The sequence below is a fragment of the Loxodonta africana genome, chromosome 2, assembly GCF_030014295.1.
Source record: "Loxodonta africana isolate mLoxAfr1 chromosome 2, mLoxAfr1.hap2, whole genome shotgun sequence".
Taxonomy (NCBI): domain Eukaryota; kingdom Metazoa; phylum Chordata; class Mammalia; order Proboscidea; family Elephantidae; genus Loxodonta; species Loxodonta africana.
The window spans coordinates 121,345,258-121,368,768 of record NC_087343.1 but is presented as its reverse complement, the minus strand read 5'-3'; the positions used below and the strand labels follow the sequence as shown (position 1 = coordinate 121,368,768).

The following is a 23,511-nucleotide window of genomic DNA, read 5'->3' as shown; positions in this document are numbered from 1 at the left end:
ATGTGTGAAACCATTCATTTATAAATAAAATTGACAAATAGAATAATCCAAAGTTGTTGGTAACTATAATTCAGTTATATTGTGGGCCAAATATTTATAGATGAGGTTGGGAATTTCGTCATTTCTTTTTATTGAGTGATCTGAGTTCACTCCATTTAATAGCCTAAGGAATAAACCTTCTTTTTTAATTGAGGTAATTTGAAGTAAAATTTATATACAGTGAAATATTCTCATCTTAAGTATATAATTCAGTGGATTTTGACAAGTGGATACTTATTGTATCTATTACCTAGACAGCATATAGAATGTTTCCATCATACAAAAACTTTCCTCATGCTTCTTCAAGTCATTCATCACTTCTGACTTTTATTACCATAGATTAGTTTTTGTCTCTTTTTAAACTTCATATAAATGGATTTATACAATATATGCTTTTTTTAAAGTCAGACTTTTTTCACTGAACATAAATTTTTGAGATTCATCCATGTTGTTGTGTATCAGTGATTAATTTTTGAGTGATAGCACATTGTATGAAGATGCTACAATTTGTCCATTCTCCTCTTGATGGACATTTAGATTATTTTCAGTTTTTGCTGTTGCCTTAAGAGCTACTGTAGACATTCTTTCTGTACAAGTGTTATCTGTGAATGCGTGTTACCTTTTCTTTTGAGTAAATATGTAGGATTGGAATTGCTGTATAAGAGGGCATTAACATGTTTAATTTTACAAAGAATTGCCAAACTGATTTCCAAATATGTTGTACCATTTTTTACTCCACTAGCAATATATGAGAGTTCCAGTTTTGCCCCATTCTTGCCATATTTGGTTTTCTTTAGACTTTTTTCTTTCTAGCTCCTCTAATAGATTTGAAGTGGTAACCCATTGTGTTTTTAATTAGCATTTTCTAGTAACTGATGATGTTAACCACATTTTCACGTGCTTATGGGTTATTCATGTATCTTCATTTTAAAAGTGTCTCCAAGTTTTTGCTTGTTTTTAATTGGGTTGTCTTTTTATTTATTTACAGGGTTTCTTTATGTATTCTGGATTTAAGTCCTTTTTCAGATATGTGTATTGTGAATACTTTCTCTGAGGCTGTGGCTTGCCTTTTCATGTTCTTAACATTATTTTTTTGATGGGCAAAGATTTTTAATTTTTACTAAGTCCAATATAGCACTGTGTGGGTTAAGTCCAATATATAGTTTTTTTCTTTGTTTATAGTTAAGGCTTTTTGCATCTTAAGGAGTATTTTCGTGTCCCAAGGTCATAAAGATATTCTTTCTTTTTTCTTTACCAGGTTTAGATTTTGCTCTTATGTTTAGCTCTGCGATCCATCTTGAATTAATTGTTGTGTATATGTAAGGTAGAGATTGAGAGATTAGTCTCCCCTCCCTGCAATATGCTGATCCAGTTATTCCAGTATCATTTGTCAAAAAGGCTCTCTTCATGAAATTCCTCAGGGTCTTTGTTGAAAATCAATTGATTTGCTTATTAGCCAGTTTTGTTCCATTGATCTATTTGTCTATCCCTAATCCACCATGCCGTCTTGCCTACTGTAGCTTTATAGTAAGTCTTGAAATCAGGTATAAAATTTCCATTTTTGTCCTTTTATCATGATTGTTTTAGCTATTTTAAATCTTTTGTATTTCTATATAAATTTTCTAATCAGTTTCTACAAAAAAAGACTGTAGGTTTTAGATTAGAATCATGTTGAATCTATAGATCAATTTTGGGAAAAATAATCTTACCTATCCATTTATTTAAGTCATCTTCTTCCAGAATGTTTTATAGTTTTCAGTACAGAGTTATTATTAATTCATTAAATTTAATCCTAAATACTTTGTTTTAGTGGTACTGAACTGTATAGTTTTTAAAATTTCATTTTCTAATTATTTGCTTTAACATAGAAAAACAAATGATCTTTTTATATTGACATTGTATCCTACCACCCTGCTCTAGAAACTTGCATTTTTTATTCTTAGAATTTTCTACCTTTAAAAAAAAAAAAAAAATTTTTTTTTTTTTAATAATCATATTGTGATTGTAAATAAAGACAGTTTTTCTGCTTTCTTTCAGATCTTTATGTCTTTTATTTTTGTTTCTTCCCTCATTGTACTGGCTAGATCCTCCAGTACAAATATGAGTTACAATGTTGGATAGAAGTGATAAGAAAGCAGACATCCTTAGCTTGTTCTCTTTCTTCAGAACAAAGTATTCAGTATGTCACATTAAGTGTAATGCTAGCTGTAGGTTGAGAAAGTTCACTTCTATTCCTAGTTTGCAAAGAGTTAGCAAGAAGTTTTTTTTAATCATTAATGGGTTTTGAATTTTGTTACAGGCTTTTCCTGCATCTATAGAGATGATCGTACATGGCTTGTTTTCTTTATTCTGTCAGTAAAGGAATCACATTAATTCATTTTTGAATGATAACACATCTTTGCATTCCTAGAATAACGCCTAGATGGTCATGATATATTATCCTTTTAATATATTGCTTATTCTGGTTGTTATCCAGATTTTTTTTTTTTTTTTTACTATGTTCATGAGGAATATTGGTCTATTATTTTCTTTTCTTGTAATCTTTTTGTCAGGTTTTTGGCGATGGTTATACTGGTCATACAAAATTATTTGAGAAGTATTCCTTCCTGTATTTTCTGAAATAGTGTAAAATTGGCATTATTCCTTCTTAAACGTTAAACTAATTCACCAATAAAACCTTTTCTACTTGGAATTTTCTTTGTGGAAAGTTTTTAGTACAAACTCAATTTCTTAACAGAGATTGAGCTAGTCATACTTTCTACTTGTTATGTGTAGGTTTGGGTAACTTTTAAAAGAATTAGTTCATTTTATCTCAGTAGTTGATTTTTTAGCAGAAATTTGTTTCTAATAATCCTTTATTCTTTCACATCCATGAAAACTGTTGTGATATCACCTCTTTGATCCCTGATGTTGGTAATTTGTGCTTTCTCTTTATTTTTTTCATAACCTATCTTTTCAGAGAACCAACTTTGGGCTTTGTTGGTTTCCTCTTTTGTCTGTTTTATTGGTTCCCACTTTTTATTATTTCCTTCCATTTTTTTTGTCTTTTGTTTACTCTTCTTTTTCTATCTTCTTAAGGTGACATTGATTTTCAGATTTTCTTCTTTTTGGATATAAGCATAAAGCTATAAATTTCCCTTGCTTTAGCTTATCTCACATATATTGATGAATATTGTTTTCATTATCATGCAGTTCAAAATAATTTCTGATTTTCCTTGCTATTTCGTTGACCACAGATCATGTAGTAGTGTGTTGTTTAATTTCAAAATATTTGGGGAATTTTTAGATATTTTATTAATTTCAAATTTAATTCCATTGTGATAAAAAGAAAAACTATAAGATTTTAATTTTTGGAAATTTATTAAGACCTAGTATATGGTCTTTATTGATGAATGATCTGGTAAAATTGAAAGAATAAGTATTCTCACTCATTGGGTTTAGTATATAAAGGCCAAGTAGATCCACTTAGCTGATTGTGCTGTTCAGATCTCTATGTCTTTTCTGATTTGTATACTTTTCAATAGTCACAGAGAGGAATACTAAAATCTTCAAAAATTACTGTGATTTTACCTACTTCACCCTTTTGTTCTGTCAGCATTTGCTTCATGTTATTTTGAACCTTTGTTACTAAGTTCACACGTATTTATGATTGTTTTTGTCTCCCTGACATATCAGTCCTTTTAGCATTATGAAATTTCTTCTTTATTCTGGTAATACTCTTTTCTTAATATCCACCTATATATATTAATGTAGCCATTATAACTTTCTCATGCTTATGATTTATATGGTATATTCTTTCAATCATTTTATTTTAAGCTTATGTATTTATATTGAAAGCCCATGTCTCATAGATAGCATATAGTCTTGCTTTTATTTTTTCAATTTAATCTGACAGTCTCTAACTTTCAAGTTGAATGTTTAGTCTATTTACAGTTAATATAATTATTAATATTTTTATGTCTATCATTTTTCTTTTTCCTATTTATTGTATCTATTTTTGTTGGTATGTTCCTCATTTCCTACTTTCTTTAGTGCTATTTGAATATTTTTTGGTATTTCATTTTACTTTCTCTATTGACTTCTTACCTGTACCTCATTTTTATTATTTTTTAGTGTCTGTTCTATAGCTTACCATATATGTCCTTAACTCATCACAGTCTGTTTAGGATTACAGTTGCAACATTTTACAGAAAACTTGGAAAAGTATAGTTCCATTATCCCCTCTCCCTGTTCTTTGTGCTATTACCATACACTTTATTTTTGCATGTAGGAAATCCCACATTATGTTATCTTTGCTTAAACAGTGAGTTATTTCAAAAAATAAAGAGAAGAACTTTATAATGCCTCCCTAAAGATGTCTGTGTCTTAATTTCCATAACTTGTGACTATATCATATTACACGGCACAGGGAAATTAAGGTTGCACGTAGAATTAAGTTTGCTAATCAGCTGACCTTCTGATATGGAGATTGTTTTAGATTATCTAATGGCCCCAATTTAATCACACACAAAAAAACCTGTTGCCATCGAGTCGATTCTGACTCATAGCAACCCTATAAAAACCAAAACCAAACCCAGTACTGTTGAGTCGATTCCGACTCATAGAGACCCTATAGGACAGAGTAGAACTGCCCCATAGTTTCCAAGGAGCACCTGGTGGACTCGAACTGCCAACCCTTTGGTTAGCAGCTGTAGTACTTAACCACTACGCCACCAGAGCAACCCTGTAGGACAGAGTAAAAGAGCCCTATAGGGTTTCCAAGGGGCAGCTGCTGAATTCTAATTGCTGAGCTCTTAACCACTGTGCTACCAAGGCTCCATTTAATCACAAGGATCCTTAAAAGTGAAAAAGGAGGCAGGAGAGACAGAGTGTGTGCAGTTTGAGAAGGACTCAATTTGTAGTTGCTGGCTTTGAAGGTGGAAGAAGGGGCCACAAGCCAAGGAATGTAGGTAGCTTCTGGAAGTTGGAAAAGGCAAGGAAATCGGTTCTCCCCTAGAGTGTCTAGAAGGAACACAACCCTGCTGATACTTTGGGTTCAGCCCAGGGAGACCTGTGTCAGACTTCTGACCTACAGAAATTTGTGCTTTAAACCACCCAATTTGTGATAATTTGTTACAGCAGCTACAGAAAACTAACACAATTACTCACATATTTACCATGATAGTGCTTTATTTCTTCCTCTACATCAGAATTTCCATCTGGTATCACTTTTCTTCCTTTAGCATTTCTTGTAGTACAGGTCTGTAGATGACAATTTTTCACAGCTTTATTTTATACGAAAATATCTTGACCCTTATTTGTGACAGCTACTTCAGTAGATACAGAATTCTGGGTTAGTTTTTTTTTTTTTCTTTCACACTGTAAAGATACTGTTCGCTTATCTTCTGACCTTGTGTTGTTTCTAATAAGAAGTCAGCCTTCATTCTGTAGGCCCTGTGTGTAATGGGTCTTTTTCCTGTAGTTAATTTTATGATTCTTTATCTTTGGGTTCAGCTGTTTGACCCTGATGTGGCTAAGAGTGGTTTTCTTTATATTTAACTTTGTTTCTGTACTTTGATGTTTTTTCACCAAATTTGGGAAATTTTGGTCATTATTTTTCAATTTTTTTCCTTCACCCATTCTCTCTTCCTTTCATTCTGGGCGCCCAATTACGTATATACATATATATTAGACCACTTGATATTGTCCCATAAGCAGTTGAGGCTCTATTCATTTTTAAAAATCTTTTCTCTCTTTTTTCAGTTTTAGTAATTTCTGTTGACTGTTTCAGATTTCATCAACTTTTTGTTTTTCTGCAGGGCCAAATCTGCTATTAAACTTTCTCTGTGAACTTTTCATTTCAGATTTTGTACTTCCGGTTCTAAAATTTCAGTTTGCTTCTTTTCATACTTTCCATTTCTCTGCTGAGATTCCCCAACTATTAACTTACTATACCCATAATTTTCTTTAAATTGTTGTAAATTTTTATAAAGGATGATTTGAGGCCCTTGTGTGCTAATTCCCACATCTGGGTCTTCTCAAGGTTCATTTGTTTTGACTCCTCCCCCTCCCCCCCGATTGTGGTTACACTTTCCTGCCTCTTTTCATGCTCAGCAATTTTTTATTATATGCTGGAAATTTTAGATGATATGTTGTAGGAGGAAACCCTGGTGGCGTAGTGGTTAAGTGCTATGGCTGCTAACCAAAATGTTGGCAGTTCGAATCCACAGGCGCTCCTTGGAAACTCTATGGGACAATTCATAGGGTCCCTATGAGTCAGATTCAACTCGATGGCAGTGGATTTGGTTTGGGTTTTTTTTTATGTTGTAGGAAGTCTCAATTATATTGTCTTCCTTTAAAGAGTATCAAATTTTGTTCTGGCAGGTAGTTAAGTTACTGTTGGAACCTCTCGATCTTGTCAGACTTGGTTTTATCCTTTAATAAGGTGAGATTTTATAGGTTTCTCTCACTAGTCCTGTAGGATCCCCCACGTGTCTGTTAGTTGGATGTACTGTGGGGCTTGCATGTTGCTGTGATGCTGGAAGCTATGCCACCGGTATTCAAATACCAGCAGGGTCACCCATGGTGGACAGGTCTCAGCTGAGTTTCCAGATGAAGACAGGCTAGGAAGAAGGACCCCATGGTCTACTTCTGAAAAAATTAGCCAGTGAAAAGCTTATGAATAACAGCAGTACATTGTCTAATACAATGCTGGAAGATAAGCCCGTCAGGTTGTAAGGCACTCAAAATACATCTGGGGAAGAGCTGCCTCCTCAAAGTTGAGTCGACCTTAATGACATGGATGGAGTCAAGCCTTTGGGACCTTCATTTCCTGATGTGGCACAACTCAAAATGAGAAGAGCCCACCTCAAACATCCATTAATAATTGGAACATGGAATGTACAAAGCATGAATCTAGGAAAATTGGAAGTCGTCAAACATTAAATGGAACAGATAAACATCAATATCCTAGGCATCAGTGAGCTGAAATGGACTGGTATTGGCCATTTTGAATTGGACAATCATGTAGCCTACTGTGCCAGGAATGACAACTTGAAGAGGAATGGTGTTGCATTCATCATAAAAAGAACATTTTAAGATCTAGTCTGAAGTACAACACTGTCAGTGATAGGATAACATCCATACGCCTACAAGGAAGACCAGTTAATACAACTGTTACTCAAATTTACACACCAACTGCTAAGGCCAAAGATGAAGAAATTGAAGATTTTTACCAATCTCTGCAGTCTGAAATTGATCAAACATGCAGTCAGGATGTATTGATGATTACTAGTGATTGGAATGTGAAAGTTGGAAACAAAGAAGGATAGGTAGTTGGAAAATATGGCCTTGGTGAGAGAAACGATGTCAAAGCTCAAAACCAATGACTTTTTCATTGCAAATACCTTTTTTCAACAACATAAACAGTAACTATACATGTGGACCTCACCAGATGGATATTCATAGGAGTTAAATTGATTACATCTGTGGAACAAGACAACAGAAAAGCTCAATATCATGAGTCAGATCAAGGCCGGGGCCAAGTGGGACTGCAGAACAGACCGTCAATTGCTCACATGCAAGTTCAAGTTGAAACTGGAGAAAACTAGAACGAGTACATGAGAGCCAAAGTACAACATTAAGTATATCCCTCCTGAATTTAGAGACCATCTAAAGAATAGATTTGATGCATTAAATGCCAGTGACTGAAGACCAGACAAGTTGTGGAATAACATCAAGGACATCCTACATGAAGAAAGCAAGAGGTCATTAAAAAGGGAGGAAGGAAAGAAAAGACCAACATGGATGTTAGAAGAGACTCTGACACTTGCTCTTGAATGTGGAGTAGCTAAAGCAAAAGGAAGAAATGAACTAAAAGAACTGAACAGAAGTTTTCAACGGGTGACTAGAGAAGACAAAGTATTATGATCACATGTGCAAAAACCTGGAGCTAGAACACCAAAGGGAGAACGGGCTCAACATTTCTCGAGCTGATAGAACTGAACAAAAAATTCAAGCCTCGAGTTGCAACATTAAAGGACTCTACAGGGAAAATATTTCCATGATGCAGGAAGCATCCAATGAAGATGGAAGGAATATACAAAGTTACTATGCCAAAAAGAATTGGTCAGTGTTCAACCATTTCAGGAGGTAGCATATGATCAGGAACCAATGATATGAAAGAAGAAGTTCAAGCTGCACTGAAGGAATTGGGGAAGAACAAGGCTCCAGGGATTGACAGAATACCAGTTGAGATGTTTCAACAAATGGATACAGCCCTGGAAGTACTCACTTGTCTATGCCAAGAAATTTGGAAGATAACTATCTGACCAGCAGACTGGAAGAGATCCATATTTATGCCTGGTCCCAAGTAAGGTGAACCAACCGAATGCAGAAACTATCAAATAATATCATTAATATCACATGCAAGTGAAATTTTTTGAAAATCATTGAAAAGTGGCTGCAGCAGTATATCAACAGGGAACTGCCAGAAATTGAAGCAGGATTCAGAAGAGTATGCAGAACAAGGGATATCATTGCTGATGTCAGATGGATCCTGGCTGAAAGCAGAGAATACCAGAAGGATGTTTACCTGTGTTTTATCGACTATGCTAAGGCATTTGACTGTGTGGATCATAAAAAATTATGGATAACATTGCGAAGAATGAGAGTTTCAGAACACTTAATTGTGCTCGTGAGGAACCTGTACACAGATGAAGCAGCAGTCATTTGAACAGAACAAGGGTGCGTGGTTTAAAGTCAGGAAGGGTGTGTGTCAGGGTTGTATCCTTTCACCATACCTATTCAATCTGTATGCTGAGCAAATAATCTGAGAAGCTGGACTATATGAAGAAGAATGGGGCATCAGGATTGGAGGAAGACTCATTAACAAGCTGCGTTATGCTGATGACACAGCCTTGCTTGCTGAAAGTGAAGAGGACTTGAAGCACTTACTGATGAAGATCAAAGACCACAGCCTTCAGTATGGATTGCACCTCAACATAAAGAAAACAAAAATCCTCACAACTGGACCAATGAGCAACATCATGATAAACAGAGAAAAGATAGAAGTTGTCAAGGATTTCATTTTACTTGGATCCAAAGTCAACACCCATGGAGGAAGCAGTCAAGAAATCAAAAGAGGCATTGTATTGCGCAAAGTTGATGCAAAAGACCTCTTTAAAGTGTTGAAAAGCAAAGATGTCACTCTGAAGACTAAGGTGCACCTGACCCAAGCCATGGTGTTTTCAACTGCCTCATATGCATGTGAAAGCTGGACAATGAATAAGGAAGACTGAGGAAGAATCGACGCCTTTGAATTGTGGTGTTAGAGAAGAAAATTGAATATTACATGGACTGCCAAAAGAGTGAACAAATCTGTCTTAGAAGAAGTACGTCCAGAATGCTCCTTAAAACCAAAGATGGCAAGACTACGTCTCACATACTTTGGACATGTTATCAGGAGGATCAGTCCCTGGGGAAGGACATCATGCTTGGTAAAGTAGAGGGTCAGTGAAAAAGAGAAAGACCGTCAAGGAGATGGATAGATACTGTGGCTGCAGCAATGGGCTTAAGCATAACAAGGATTGTGAGGCTGGTGCAGAACTGGGCTGTGTTTAGTTCTGTTGTACATAGGCTTGCTATGAGTTGGAACTGACTCGAGAGCACCTAACAACAACAGTGCTAGGATGTGTTTTCTTTAGGCTTCGTCCTTACTCCTAAAGCACGGTCTTTTTAAGGTCATGGTTGTATGTCCAAAGTGCCCAGCATGATTTTTCCATTTTTATTGCAGCAAATCTTTATCTCCTAATACTGCCGGTATCTCTGTTCATTAATGTGGGAGATGGTTTTGGCTTGGAAGAGGGTGGAAGTAGTAGAAATGAAGATAAGTTACACAAATATGTATTTTAGAAGTACAGCTCACAGATTAGTATTGTGAGAGGAATTATGGATGATTTTTAGGTTGTGTCCTGAACAACTGGGTAAATGCCATGTTGTTTTTTTACTCAGTTGGGAAAGGATCTATGGGGATGTGTGAGGAAAGAGGATCAAGATTTTTGTTGACATGCCAAGTAGGCAGTCAAGTGGAAATGTCAAGTAGGCAGCTGGAAAAAAGTATTATAACTCTACCAGATGATGGATGATGGATACCTTTATATAAAACAAAGTGGGCTGTTTTTTATTTGATCCATGACACCAAAAACCTGGGGTTTATTCCCAATTAAGAAAATATCAGCTGAGTGCTGCTGTCAGACCTCTGTTCACATTCTGAAACTACCAATTTTAGCTTATTACCTAATCTCCATGAACTTCCAGTTCCTCATTTGTACAACAGAGATAATACCCTCCTCACAGAGTTCTGCTGAACATTAAGTGAGGTCACATAAGTCAAGTGCCTGTCATATAGTAAACATTCACAAATGGAAGTTACTGTTACTAGCAAGATCTCCAGTTCTGTTTATCTCTAGAACTACTACAAGATACATGATTTTTGTTTTCTTCCCTTGAGGTGAGAAGTGAAGAGATTGCGGTGGGGCCAACTCATATAAAGTCCTTAAAAATTAGAATTTAGTTCTATGGAAGTTTAGGAACAACTACAGCTTTTTTTAAAAGGTGGGAGCATTGCTACCAGCAGCATCTGAGGAAAGTAATTAAATTTTGTTCTTCAGATGTACATGCAGCATTTGAGAAATACAGTAAACAACTTCTCTCTCATTACTCTCACATTCCTGAGTTCCTCCTGCAGTGCCTATAAATTGTCCATGCAGAAGTAGCCACTGAAGGTCAGAATACTATGATACATTGTTATTCATTCTGTTTGTTTATTCTCATTGAAAAGCTAGAAAATCATATTAATTGTTAGCTAGTTTATTAAATATCAGACACAGCACTATAAAATGCAAAACCCCTCTCTCCTAAAAAACACATTAAGCTCAAAGACGAGTGGATTTCCTCCAGCAAAACATTAAGCAGTATGCTTCTATCTAGTACGTTTTTCAGCTGTATTGCCTTGACATTCATGTTCAACATCATTAGAAAAAAATCAGCTGTGCTGAAACTACTCTTCTATGGGTGTACCTTTACTTCTTGGGATATTTGGAAGAGGCACTAAAGCTAAAACAATAATTTTGGTAGTTTCAATTGTGCGCACAAGAAGGCTGGGGCTCCCTCTGGTGGTCATAATGTCCTACTATATTTATTGAAAAAAAATAACGTGGGAAATGAGGTTGTAAGGATGAAGAAATGTTCCTCGTTAAACAGAAACAGAAACCTGGTGCATTAGGGTAAACATTTAACGTTAAGCCCCTAGAAGTGACTCCTAAGCTATCTTCAAAGCTCGGTTGCTGGGGCTCAGTGGCTTCTGAGTGCTTCTTTAATTCTGAAGGTGGGTAGAAGAGGAAGGAGGAGAAGGATAAGAAGAACTCTATATCTTCTAATTAAATTTATTCTGACCACTCAGGAATATGATGGAGAATTACTGAGATGTCTGTTAAGTGCTTTGAATTCTTTAACAAAGGTGTTATGCAAATGTAAAAGTTTTCTTAATATATTTTTAACTATAAATTTCGTTTTACAGCAGTGGTCAGTATAAAGACCACAAAAATGATAAAAGTCAAATGTTGCTGTATTTATTATTTTTTTAGTAATTTAATATAGTATGCGAAATATAGCACATATTGTAGTGTATTATAATATGTAACAAATATTATAGTATAATATTTTTTAGGTGATATAATTGGAGCATTTGGGGGATGTATATGGCCCAAACAGTTAAGCGCTCCACTACTGACCCAAAGGGATGGTAGCTTGAACCTACCTAGAGGCACTTTAGAAGGCAGGCCTGGTGACCTGTTTCAGAAAGGTCATAGCCTTGAAAACCCTAGGGAGCAGTTCTACCCTGCATTCATATGGTCACCATGAGTCAGAGTTGACTTGATGGCAAGAAACAATGGCAACAACAATATAGGACCATATGCAGTGTTGGGGTTTAGCCCTCTGGAGCTTTGTGAAGTGTCTTCTTAATTTAGGCTTTTGGAAGAGGGGAACATAATTTTTAAATGATGTCTCATGAATCTAATTTCTCTGAAAAAATGAACATTAAAGTGGGGGCATTTGTATAAGGTGTGAATGAGGGCTGCTTTTGAAAAATATTGGACTAATGTTTGACTACGTGTTTATTTTTTACGTATGTCATATCTATAGATAACTCAGGGCTCTATTTCATTAGGGGCTTCTTTGGGGACTTCAAGTAAAACATCTGCATAATTAAGGGTCTTTTAGTTAAAGAAAAATGGCTGTTAAAATTCCATAGCTTTCTAAATCCACAAAATGATGGTATGCTGCAGATCATGAATTCATCCTAAATTACTAATTAAGTCTGTGCAGATTGAGGCAGAAAAACAATACATTCCTCATTAGCATGTAACTTGTGTTTACGTTTGTAAAATCGCAGGTGGTCCCGCAATTGGAGGAAATTTGCATTTGATATTTTGGCTTTGGAACTTTTCCGTGCCTTAAAGCTGTTTGAAACTGCTCACCGTTTCAGAATTCTGTTTAGTTAAAAACATGTCTATTATAGTATGATAGAATTTAAAGGTATAAACTAAATTCTTGAATCATTTAGCAACAATATTTATGGCTGGAAGGACTGACGTCCTCATTCATGTTAAGATAACATTTCCGTTGATGCTTCAGGGATGAGAATGAAAGGCACATCCTGTGGAATAACAATAGAAACTTTTTTGAACATGAAAATGCCATTATTTATTTTTTTTCTGATAATTGAGGGTAAGAGGCTTTGTGGCTAAAAAAAAAAAAAAATCAGAGAAGATAGAAAAGTATAAAATTACCTGCAATTCCAACACTCAGAAATACTCAGTTATCATTCTTTTATATATTATTCATATTCACCATCTCTCACTTCCTTTGCACTATGCCTGGATGGTCATGGGAGGTGTATGTCCTCCTTGTCCTCATTGCTTTTTCTCATCCTACCTCTTGCCTCCCTGAAAGCACACAGCTTTGAATCTATGCCATCAAGTTATACCACTCACTACTCCTCCTTGTAGCTCTCATCAGCTGTGCCTTTGGGTCACTTTCCCTTGTAAAATTTAGTACTTGCCTCACTGTCACTCTCTCCAATACTATTTCAATAGCCACATCATGGATTTTCACAGTAAATTGGCCTCTCAGTTCCTTCACCCACCTTACTTCCAAAATCATACACTAGACCAGTTGTCTTCAACTGGGGCAATTTTGTCCCCCAGGAGACATTTGGCAATATCTGGAGACATTTGTGGCTATCACAATTGGGGATGTGCTGCTGGCACCTACCTGGTGGATAGAGGCCAGCAGTGCTATTAATCATCCTGTGATGCATGGGACAGTCCCCCACCACAGAGAATTATCCAACCCAAAATGACAGCAATGCTGAGACTGAGAAATCCTGCTACACCTCAAAGCCAGTTAACTCCCTCACTGTTGGCACCTTCCTAGAATAATAATGGTTATCAGTAGAATAGCCTCCTAAGCCTAGATATAATGCTTTAGGCTCTTTGGTGACTTTCTGTGAGAATTGAATGCTGGGGTATAGTTGTAACTGAACCGTCTCTCTCTGGCATTAGCTGTTGTTGAGTCTGTTCTGACTCATAGCGACCCTATGCACAACAGAAGGAAACACTGCCTGGTCCTGTGCCATCCTTACAATCTTTGGCTATGCTTGAGCCCATTGTTGCAGCCACTGTATCAATCCATCCCGTTGAGGGTCTTCCTCTTTTTCACTGACTCTCTAGTTTAACAAGCATAATGTACTTCTCCAGGGACTGGTCCCTCCTGATACCATATCCAAAGTATATGAGATGAAGTCTTGCCATCCTTGCCTCAAAGGAACACTCTGGCTGTACTTCTTCCAAGGCAGGTTTGTTCATTCTTCTGGCAGTCCATGGTATATTCAGTATTCTTTGCCAACATCATAATTCAAAAACATCAATTCGTCTTTGGTCTTCCTTATTCATTGTCCAGCTTTCGTATGCATATGAGGCAATCAAAAATGCCATGGCTTGGGTCAGATGTACCTTAGTCCTCAAAGTAACGTTTTTGCTTTTTAACACTTTAAAGAGATCTTTTGAAGCAGTTTGCCTAGTACAATGCCTCTTTTGATTTCTTGACTGCTGCTTTTGTGAGTGTTGATTGTGGATCCAAGTAAAATGAAATGCTTGGCAACTTCTATCTTTTCTCTGTTTATCATGATGTGGCTTATTGGCCCAGTTGTGAGGAATTTTGTTTTCTTTATGTCGAGATGTAATCATACTAAAGATTGTAGTCTTTGATCTTCATCAGTAATTGCTTCAAGTCCTCTTCATTTTCAGCAAGTAATGTTGTGTTATCTGCATATCACAGGTCGTTAGGGTCTTCCTCCAATCCTGATGCCATGTTCTTCTACACTTTATATGTCTGAGACCAACTCATCATCCCCTGCCCCTTATTTTCAATGTTTGACCCATTTTGAGTTGATTAAAAGATCTTCACACAGAGATATTCTCCTCTCCACAAAGGAAAAATAGCCAATTCAATTGCTAGAAAGAAGCTTAACCTACTCTGTGAGAGCTCAGAAGGCCCTGCCAGAATTCCTTATTAACTGAGATAAGTGAAAGCAATAATGGTATCATATGTTGAAAGTGATATTGAGCCCTGAAAATACTGATACAAATTATGAATTTAAAATTCCACAGGTCAGAGTGTATCAGTAACTTTGCTTAGCTTCAGGCTTTTTAATTGTTATTGAGTCCTTTGTGGATTTTTGGCCTATTATTAGACCTTAGTTCACTTGAACAGAGGAAAGCTTGCTCTCATTTTCTCACTAGGAAAAAAGTCATTCTGTAGTGACGATTGCAGTGGTAACAAGTATTCATTGCTACTTACTAACTATGGGGAATGAGAACACAGGAATGCAGACTTGGGTTTCTCATTCTAGGCTACATGTAGTAGAGTTCCTGGGTGGTGCAAACAGTTAACATGCTCGGCTGCTAACCAAAAGGTTAGAGTCCACCCAGAGGCACCTCAGAAGAAAGGCCTGGCAATCTACTTCTGAAAAGTCAGCTATTGAAAACACTGTAGAACACAGTTCTGCTCTGACATACATGGGTCTCCATGTTCAGAATCAACTCAGTGGCAACTGGTCTTAATGGTAGTGACATAATTTCTACTTACATGTTTCTGGTGGAGCAGGGATTTGTGGGGTCTGTATTTGGGAATAGAAAAGGATATATAGAGGGTGGCAGCATGAACAGAGGCCACAGATAGGTTCTAGCATTTGCAGGCCCAAGATTTGGCACAGAAATGCAATATCAGATGAAACATGAAAGATGGGTCATTGGCATCTTTGGCTTTACCACCTGGGCTGTCTTACTAGTTCCTTTTCCCTTCCAGTTGCTGCTTCTACTAGGTAATTACATATCATGTTTGGATTCTCATATTTCAGAATTAGGATAGGCTCTTGTTTTTTTTCTTGTTTTACTTAGAAATAGCTGGAATGACCAGAAACAGAAGCCCCAGATCATTCTTCATTGTACAATCACCGCTGGTAGTTGTGCAGATGTGCCTGAAGTCCTAAGCTCTTTCATTAAATGAAACCCTACTCTGGTTTTTATGTGGTTTTCCTTTAGTGGGACTAGCAGATAAATCATCTAATATCTTTATACTATCACACATTCGCTCTCCCAGTCTTTCCTTGACTGGTTTCAACTGTTAAATAAACTGTGCAGTCTGAAAACTCTTAATGTTGTACCTCTGTTAAAGTTAGCTATTAGAGCGTAGGATGAAACAACTTGTTTGCAGAGATGAGTGTTGTTTTCCCTAATTACAGGAGAAGCCCCGATATCCAAGCAAAAGAAGAGTTATGGAAGCATATTCAGTGAGTATTTTTTTTTTTTTCATTGTTTTAAAACCAATGTAACTTGAAGGCATTTACAAGTAAGGCCACTGATGCTGAGAGGCAGCCTGAGGCTGAAGCCTGTCACATATTCCTCATTCTCTTCATTATTATGTGTTGCATGGCTTTCACAGTGGTAGTGCGTTACCACGCCAGCAGTGCTGGAGAGGCGGGCTCTGGAAGCAGCCCGTTTACAGGCAGCCCTAACATCTCCTCTCAGGTCATTTGGTCTCTCCTATAAGTGGAACCCAGACAGGCAAGTATTTTACAAATAAACACTGAAGAAAGCAGATATAGAAGTAAAAAAAAAAAACCACAACCACCACCAGAAAACATCCACCATGGGGGAGAGCATCAGATTTTTAGTAGGCAAATGAGGAATGAATCATGAAAGTCTGGGTTGTAGAAAAATTGGAAGAAGATAAAAGAGCTACAGAAAAGGTTTTCCTTCTGTTTTTTCCAAGAACACATGCTAGTTTTAAAATCTTTCTTCCCTGCTTAAAGTTTTACTAACAAGTGTTTTGAGACAAGGTTAGAAAGGGAAAACTCACCTGTCAGTTGTGGAAGGTATTAGATCCATTTTCTTATTCTCTTCTAGAAGGGAACTTGTGGATCCATCTGGATTGTCAGAGGAACAGTTAAAAGAGATTCCATACACTAAGATAGAGTGAGTATGTCCTCGAAAATCTTTTCACAGGTGGTTTAATAGTAATTATAAGTGAGTGATCCATTCTTACTCTTCAGTGGTGTTTCATGCAGTGCTTTGTTTTTACGCTTTAACTAGAACTCAAAGTGTCTACAAAGAGAAAAGGTTGTATTTATAACTATTTTATTCAGTATAATCACTCTCCATCTCCTACTAACCACTTACTTATATGTGGTAGGTACAAATGGGCTTTTGATTATGAATGTTAGATTTTTTAAAATATAAATTCCTTTCCTGAGATATTCATTGGTTGGTAACAAGGTTCCTTTTTATTACTTTAACATCAAGAGAATTACATTGGCTGTAAAACTGCATCCTGTAAGCCCCATCCAATCCCTGTCATAGAATTAGTATATTGAACATGTCCATGAAAGGACTCCCTAGCTCTGTAATTGGCAGGAGGAAGCAGAGGCCTAACTTGCCTACTTCATTATTTCCCTTCTGCAACCTATGCTTCCTCCTACCCAAGGCAAAATGCAGGCTGGGACACGCTGCCCTGCTTACCCCATATCTTCAGGCTAAAGATTGAACTTTTAATGACGGGTTAGTTAGTAACTAGGGCAGTAACCAGTATTTTCTGATAGGAATGCCATTTTCCATACATTGTAGATCTTTTTTCTTCCACACCCACTGTAGAAAATTCCACACAGGGAATAATTTCATTAAAATTTGATGGTTAAAAAAAATATATACACACAGTGTAAATAGTTTCATTTTCAGGTATGGTGAAGTGAGCAGTTTCCTACTTGTGCAATTTTAAGACATCCAGACTCCCAAAAGTCTGGAGAAAAGTAAAAAATTATTTTAAAAATTCTAAAAGCCATTATTCCTTTGAGGTCTCAAGATACAGGAAGAACTCTGTTCTTTACGGAAGAACTGAAAATTATCCTGTCTGACTTTTGGTGTGTTTGTGTCCATGTTTTTTCGTTGCTTGTTTAGGACACAAGGTGATCCAATCCGTATCAGGCATTCTCATTCCCCACGAAGTTACCGCCAGTATCGCCGGTCCCAGTGTTCAGATGGAGAGCGATCCGTTCTCTCAGAAGTGAAGTAAGTGGCCAGGCCTGTGTGTCGTCCTCCTTATGGCCCTAGACCAATGCAGTCCAATAGAAGTTTCTTCCATGGTGGACATGTTCTATATATATGTATATATACACACACACATATATATATATCTGTTTAGTATTTGAAATGTGGCTAGTGTGACTGAGAAATTAATTTTGTTAATTTTAATTAATTTAAACTTGGTTGCACGTGGCTGGCAGCTATCACATTAATCTAGACTACACTTGGCCACATCAAGGCATTTACAAGCAATATATTGAAGTTTTTAGAGGAAAGGAAGCTTTATGAAAGAAATGTATGAGCAATTCTATTGTGAATAATGCAATCACAGTGCTTAACACAAATAGGCATCTAACAAATGTTTTTTAATTAATCTAACTCAAATCTAAGATCTGAGAGAAGTAGGTTGGCCCAAGAATTTCTTTTTGATCTAATGGCCTTTTGCCTCTTCTTTTGCTACAACAAATGTGTGTGCCTTATTATTGTTTCTTTCGAGGATAGGGACCATGTCTTAGCTTGACACATGATACTGTTCTTTAAATGAATGTGTTAATGATATAATTATGCATTCACTTGTAAAAGTACTAGTCATGAAAATTCATATACCTGATATTGCTGGCTAAGAATGTTAGCCAGTAAACTCTGAATTAAGGCTCAAAACTTTGATAAGCATTAAATAAGCTGTCAGATAGTCTAGCCTAGTGGAGAGAGGTATAGGCCAGGTTTTTTCATTTGATGTTGTTTGTAAAAATTTAAAGCACATTTTATACAGTTCTATAAGATTTTTAAAAGAGAAGTATCAATGGCCACATATTTGTCTAGATATTAGAATAAATTAAAAAGAGATGTGATAATTTGTCACAGTGAGAGAAGTACATAGGAAACATACCTATATTTTATTTTTGGTTCTTCCATTTATTAGCTGTGACTTTGGGTAAATCACTTAATCTCCTAACTTAATCAAAAAAACATTTATTAGATGCTTGTTTGTGTCAAGCACTGTGGTAGACCCTGTACAGAATACAAGGGTGTATAAAACATGCTTTCTACCCTATGGCCCTCCAACTCAAGTTCTGATTCTTGGTACTGTTGTAATCATTAATTCCAAGACTCACTTTCTGCAGTTCAAAAACGGATCTAGTACCTCCACTTCCGGTGACCCGTTCCTCGGATGCTCAGGGTTCTGGTGGCTCTACAGTTCATCAGGTTAGTGATAATAAAGCTTCATGAAGGGTTGACTGATAACAATTTTGAGAAGCACCTTTCTGAAGGTTCCTTTGGCAGGTAGGGCGATAAATCTTAACATCATTCTAAGATTCTATATTTTAAAAGAATGTGTACCCAACATGGAAGAAGAAGGGAGGAGGAATGCATGATCAAGAACCAAGGTACAACCTGGAAAGAGTTACGTTAGGAATAAAAGCTAGAGGGAGCACAAGATCTAAAGTGATCTGAGGCTTGGGGACAAAGCCAAGAATAATAAAGATTTTAAGATTTGGAGACAGAACAACAACAAAAAATAATAGCTTCACTAGTTAAAAGAAAATATTTTTAGATATTTTTCTGAGCCCGTGAAGCAAGAAAGTGATAGCCTCTTTAGGGCAGATGTTCAATTGTTAACTGACGGCAGACAGCAGAACTACTCAAGTCCCATTTTGTTTCTGTCTTCTCCATCAAAGAGAATGATGTTCACTTGGAAATGTTTTAAAAAAATGTGGTTAAAAGGTAATTCAAGGACATAACAGAGCACATAGCTGCTTTTGCAATATCAATTTAAAACTGCTAAATTGGATGGCTACATCAGTGAAGCACTATAGTAACCATAGTTCAGCAAAGTGACACCATCTCATATTTTTTAACAAGGTGGGAAAAAGGGTGGGCTGTATCAAATAGCTGGATGGATTCATATCTGGTTAAATGATTACACTAAAAACAAGGATGATATTAATTATGGGTCACTGTCAGTCTATCATTTGCCATACTGTGGTTTTCAGTCTTTTTTAGAGCACGGATCCCTTTGAAAAGCCAGTTGTGACTACTGTCTCTCTCTTCATATGTAAGCATATGCAGTTTTATATGTAAATCCAGGGCGTTCATGGACCACCTAAGAACCTGGACTAAGGGGCATGTGCTGCCCCGTTTGCCTTGTTTCACTTTTTTATCAATGATTTGAACAAGGACAGAAAAACCCTGAAATGATTGAGGTTAGGTTGCCTAGAATTAGCTTCTGAGTAGGAAGTTCATTGCAGAACACCCTTAGGGCCAACATTTGTTGAGTGAAAGAAAATAGGTTTGGGGAAAGGCAAGAATTGAACTGTAATACAGTGCCAATAAAGGCCACAGCTGGTTCCATGGGGAGCTCTGAGGCTGAGATGAGCCTTCAGATTCATCCCACACCATGAGGCAAGGGGGCTGGGTCTTTACACACATCATCAAGCTGTCATTGCACACAGGGTGTCCTTGGAGGGGGCATAACCTTGGGCAAGGTGGCTGTCTTCAGCTGCAGGCAGTTCCAGGGGAGGGACTGTTTGGAGCCGCACAGCAGCCAGCATTCCCAGCATCTAGGGGAGTGAGCGTCTCTGCCCTGAACAGGGATCTGGGTGGCAAACCACAACTTCCACTAAAACTTGCATCTCCAATTCCACAAAATCTGGGAGAGCTAATAGGTTTTCCAAGCAGACAATTTTTGTTGCCAGCCTATAGCACTTTTTCAAAATTATCTTCTTAATTTTCTGCATTCAGATTGACATGCATTTGTGTCTCATCTGCACCTACTTGTGTGACTTTGAGCTTAATTTCTAAGCCTTAATTTCCATATAATGTAGATAAATAATCTACCTCATAGGTTACTGTGCAGATTAATACTCATTTTCCAGAGCTTTTTTTTTGGGGGGGGGGTCTTAAAGATGGCTTCAATACAAATAGAAATTTTATTTTACTGTATTTTTGCTTTTCCAACTGCTCTAGATTTCCTACTAATCATTATCACCTAGGAATCTGAAAAATCTTGTGTTATACACATTAGTGTTGAAAGAGTAGTTCTCACTTTGCTGCATATGAGAACAACTCACTGCACCTTCTGATCAAGGGAACTAATTGTAGTCCTGTCTCCGGGACACCTTTGGTTTTCAACTTAAGAAATACCCATCGAGCACATCTGAGGACTGACAGGCACTTGTCTGGGCATTGGGAAGTACCTAGACAAGGGATTGGCTTATGGGCCCAATCCAGCCTGCTGCCTGTTTCTGTAAGCCCCTGGAGGTAATAATGTTTTCTACATTTTAAAAGGGTTGTTTAAAAACACACACTCACACAAACCAGACTATGCAACAGAGACAGGATGTGGTCCAAAATCTGGTCCTTTACAGAAAATATTTGCCAAACATAAAACAGGCAAAAGAAATACAAATTAAGATAAGCAATATGAAGAAAACAAAAGGCTGAGCTACACAATCAACAGGGTGTCCACACTTAAAATAGGGTGGTCAGAGGCCAGACTGTGGAAGTGCCATTTACAGCTGAGACATAGCCTGTGAGGAGCCAGCTTTGTAGGCTGAGGGAGGAGCCTGGGAAAATCTGCTGAGGCTAGAAGACCAATGTGGCCAGAGCACAGTGAGGGGAATGGCAGATAATGGAGCAAGGCCTTAAAGGCTCCAGGAAAGGAGTTTCCATTTTATTCTGAGGGCCAAAAGGAAGCCACTGATCTGGCCACCATGTGAAGGGACTGGAGTGTCCCAGTGGCATGCATATTCCAAGTCCCCTTGAGACATTCATCCCCCCGCTGACAGGTATCTCTAGCCCCAAGTATGGCAATCCCCAGGACACTGTGTTGTGGAGGTTTTAATTCAGTGACTACTGGAAATATATATCAAGGAAGATTATAAATTACCTCAACCTCCCCATTCTCATCTTGTCCTCTTCAAAAAAGTACACCTGAGAACTTGGTTTAGCAATGACTCTACGAAAGAAATGTTACACTTATTTGGGTGAAATGGATTGAGATTTATGCCTAATTTTCATGAATAAAATACTCATTATGCATTACTGTCAGAATTTTAAGATCAAACTATTTGTACATATAGTCTTATTCATGCAGTTATTTATTTAGCAGTTACCTAAACAAAATAGAGGGAATACTGATTGAAAAGCCTTTGGTATTAACCATTCTTGAATAGTAACTTGATGTTTAAAACTTAACAAAAGCTCAGTAATTTCTAATGTATTTTCATATTTGGCTGTGTTCCCCTCTTCTGAATCTTACTTTCTATACTTTTCAAATACATGTTCCTTTAGAGAAGAAACGGGTCTAAAGATAGCCTGATTGAAGAAAAATCTCAGACATCTACAAGCAATCTGGCTGGAAAACACACAGCAAAAACAATAAAAACTGTCCAAGCTTCACGTCTCAAGATAGAGACTTGATACCAGTGAAGAAGGATTTGGGATGGGAAGGGTGTGTGCCATTGTTACTTTGACACTGTGAATTATAATTGTTTAAACATCCTGGACCTGCAAGTGTTTCTTCACAAGAATATAGCCTCTTGCTTCTTTAAAGGTTTGAAACTACAGCATACTTGTGAAGGATTTTTTTAATTTTGGTATCTGGAAGGACAGACTTGTAAAAATGCATTCACATGCCACATGTCCATACTGGGACAGGATGCTTATCACTCAACTCTTGAGTATCTGTGCCCACCACAGCCAAGACCAGGTCAAGGTTTGGAATCCTGGACTGCAGCTTGCTAGCTGTGCAGTAGTACACCAAGTGGGACGAAAAGCTCTTCCCAACTCCAGGTGGTTCTCAGTCAGTGCTCAATGCACAAGGGCCAAGTATCATTTCCAGACCGTGGACATTTTATCATAGTAAGTTCTTTGTATACTGTACTTTGTGGCAGTAGGTTCCACAGGTGATTTCCAATGATGTAAAACGCTTATTAAGTGTTGCCTTTTAATTTCTGAAGTGCCCTTGTGTTTTCAAGGTAAATGTGCATTTTTGTTAACCTCTACCTTATAAATTCACGACCCTTGACCTCAAATGGCTGCTCTCCCCAATGACTTATTTCAGACCTTTCCTCTCTGTAGATGACTTTGCCATCTTCTTCCCAGAACTTCTATCTTCCTGTTGCCATACACAAACTGGCCCACAGCTGTCAACCCTAAACCTTCCCTCATCTTCTATTCCTCAACTGTGCTTTGGATTCCATCCTCTTCAGGATCCTTTTTTATCCTTCTTCTCAGCTAAGTCCTTGCCACTTAAACCTACTTTCACAACTTCAAATCCCTCTCCACCTATTATTTCTCTCCCCTTCTCAGCAAATTTGTAGATAGGATTCTTTAGTCTCTGCCCCCCAGTTCATTACCTAATCCTGGTTATAAACCATCTCTTTATCTGGATTGACCCCTACTACTCCACTCAAGCTGCCCTGGTTAAGGTCACTGTCACACCAAACCCGAAGGGCAACTCTTAGATCTTCTTGCAACACTCTTTTGCTTCTACCTTTTGTGAGCATGTTCTGCAGCTTATCCTATCCTACCTTGCCATTACTTGTTTCTCAAACCCCCCACTCATGGTCTTAAGATTTCTCTTGCTTAAACAGACCAATATATTCCACTGCCCGTTTGAGGTCACTTTGATTTCTTGGAGACAATTAAAGCTCAACAAATTTAAAATACACCCCCCTCAGCTGGACTTTGGGCCATTATACCTGTGCAAGGTAAACACCTAAGAGTCATTTTGGACAAGTCCCCCATTACCAACCAATCCCTATCTTAGCTCCAGAGTTTATCACAC

General features: G+C 37.3%; 1 protein-coding gene across 1 annotated transcript in view; it reads left to right on the top strand.

Annotated features, from left to right (window-relative positions):
* EPB41L4A (erythrocyte membrane protein band 4.1 like 4A) overlaps window positions 1-22,180 on the top strand; it is a 325,161-nt gene extending 302,981 nt beyond the window's left edge. Inside the window, exons 19-23 of the mRNA XM_064274891.1 lie at window positions 15,884-15,931; window positions 16,548-16,616; window positions 17,595-17,705; window positions 18,845-18,926; window positions 22,014-22,180. Coding sequence (XP_064130961.1) covers window positions 15,884-15,931; window positions 16,548-16,616; window positions 17,595-17,705; window positions 18,845-18,926; window positions 22,014-22,142 — 439 coding nt within the window. The 3' untranslated portion in view covers window positions 22,143-22,180. The remainder of the gene's footprint in view (window positions 1-15,883; window positions 15,932-16,547; window positions 16,617-17,594; window positions 17,706-18,844; window positions 18,927-22,013) is intronic.
* Window positions 22,181-23,511: the final 1,331 nt, after the last annotated feature.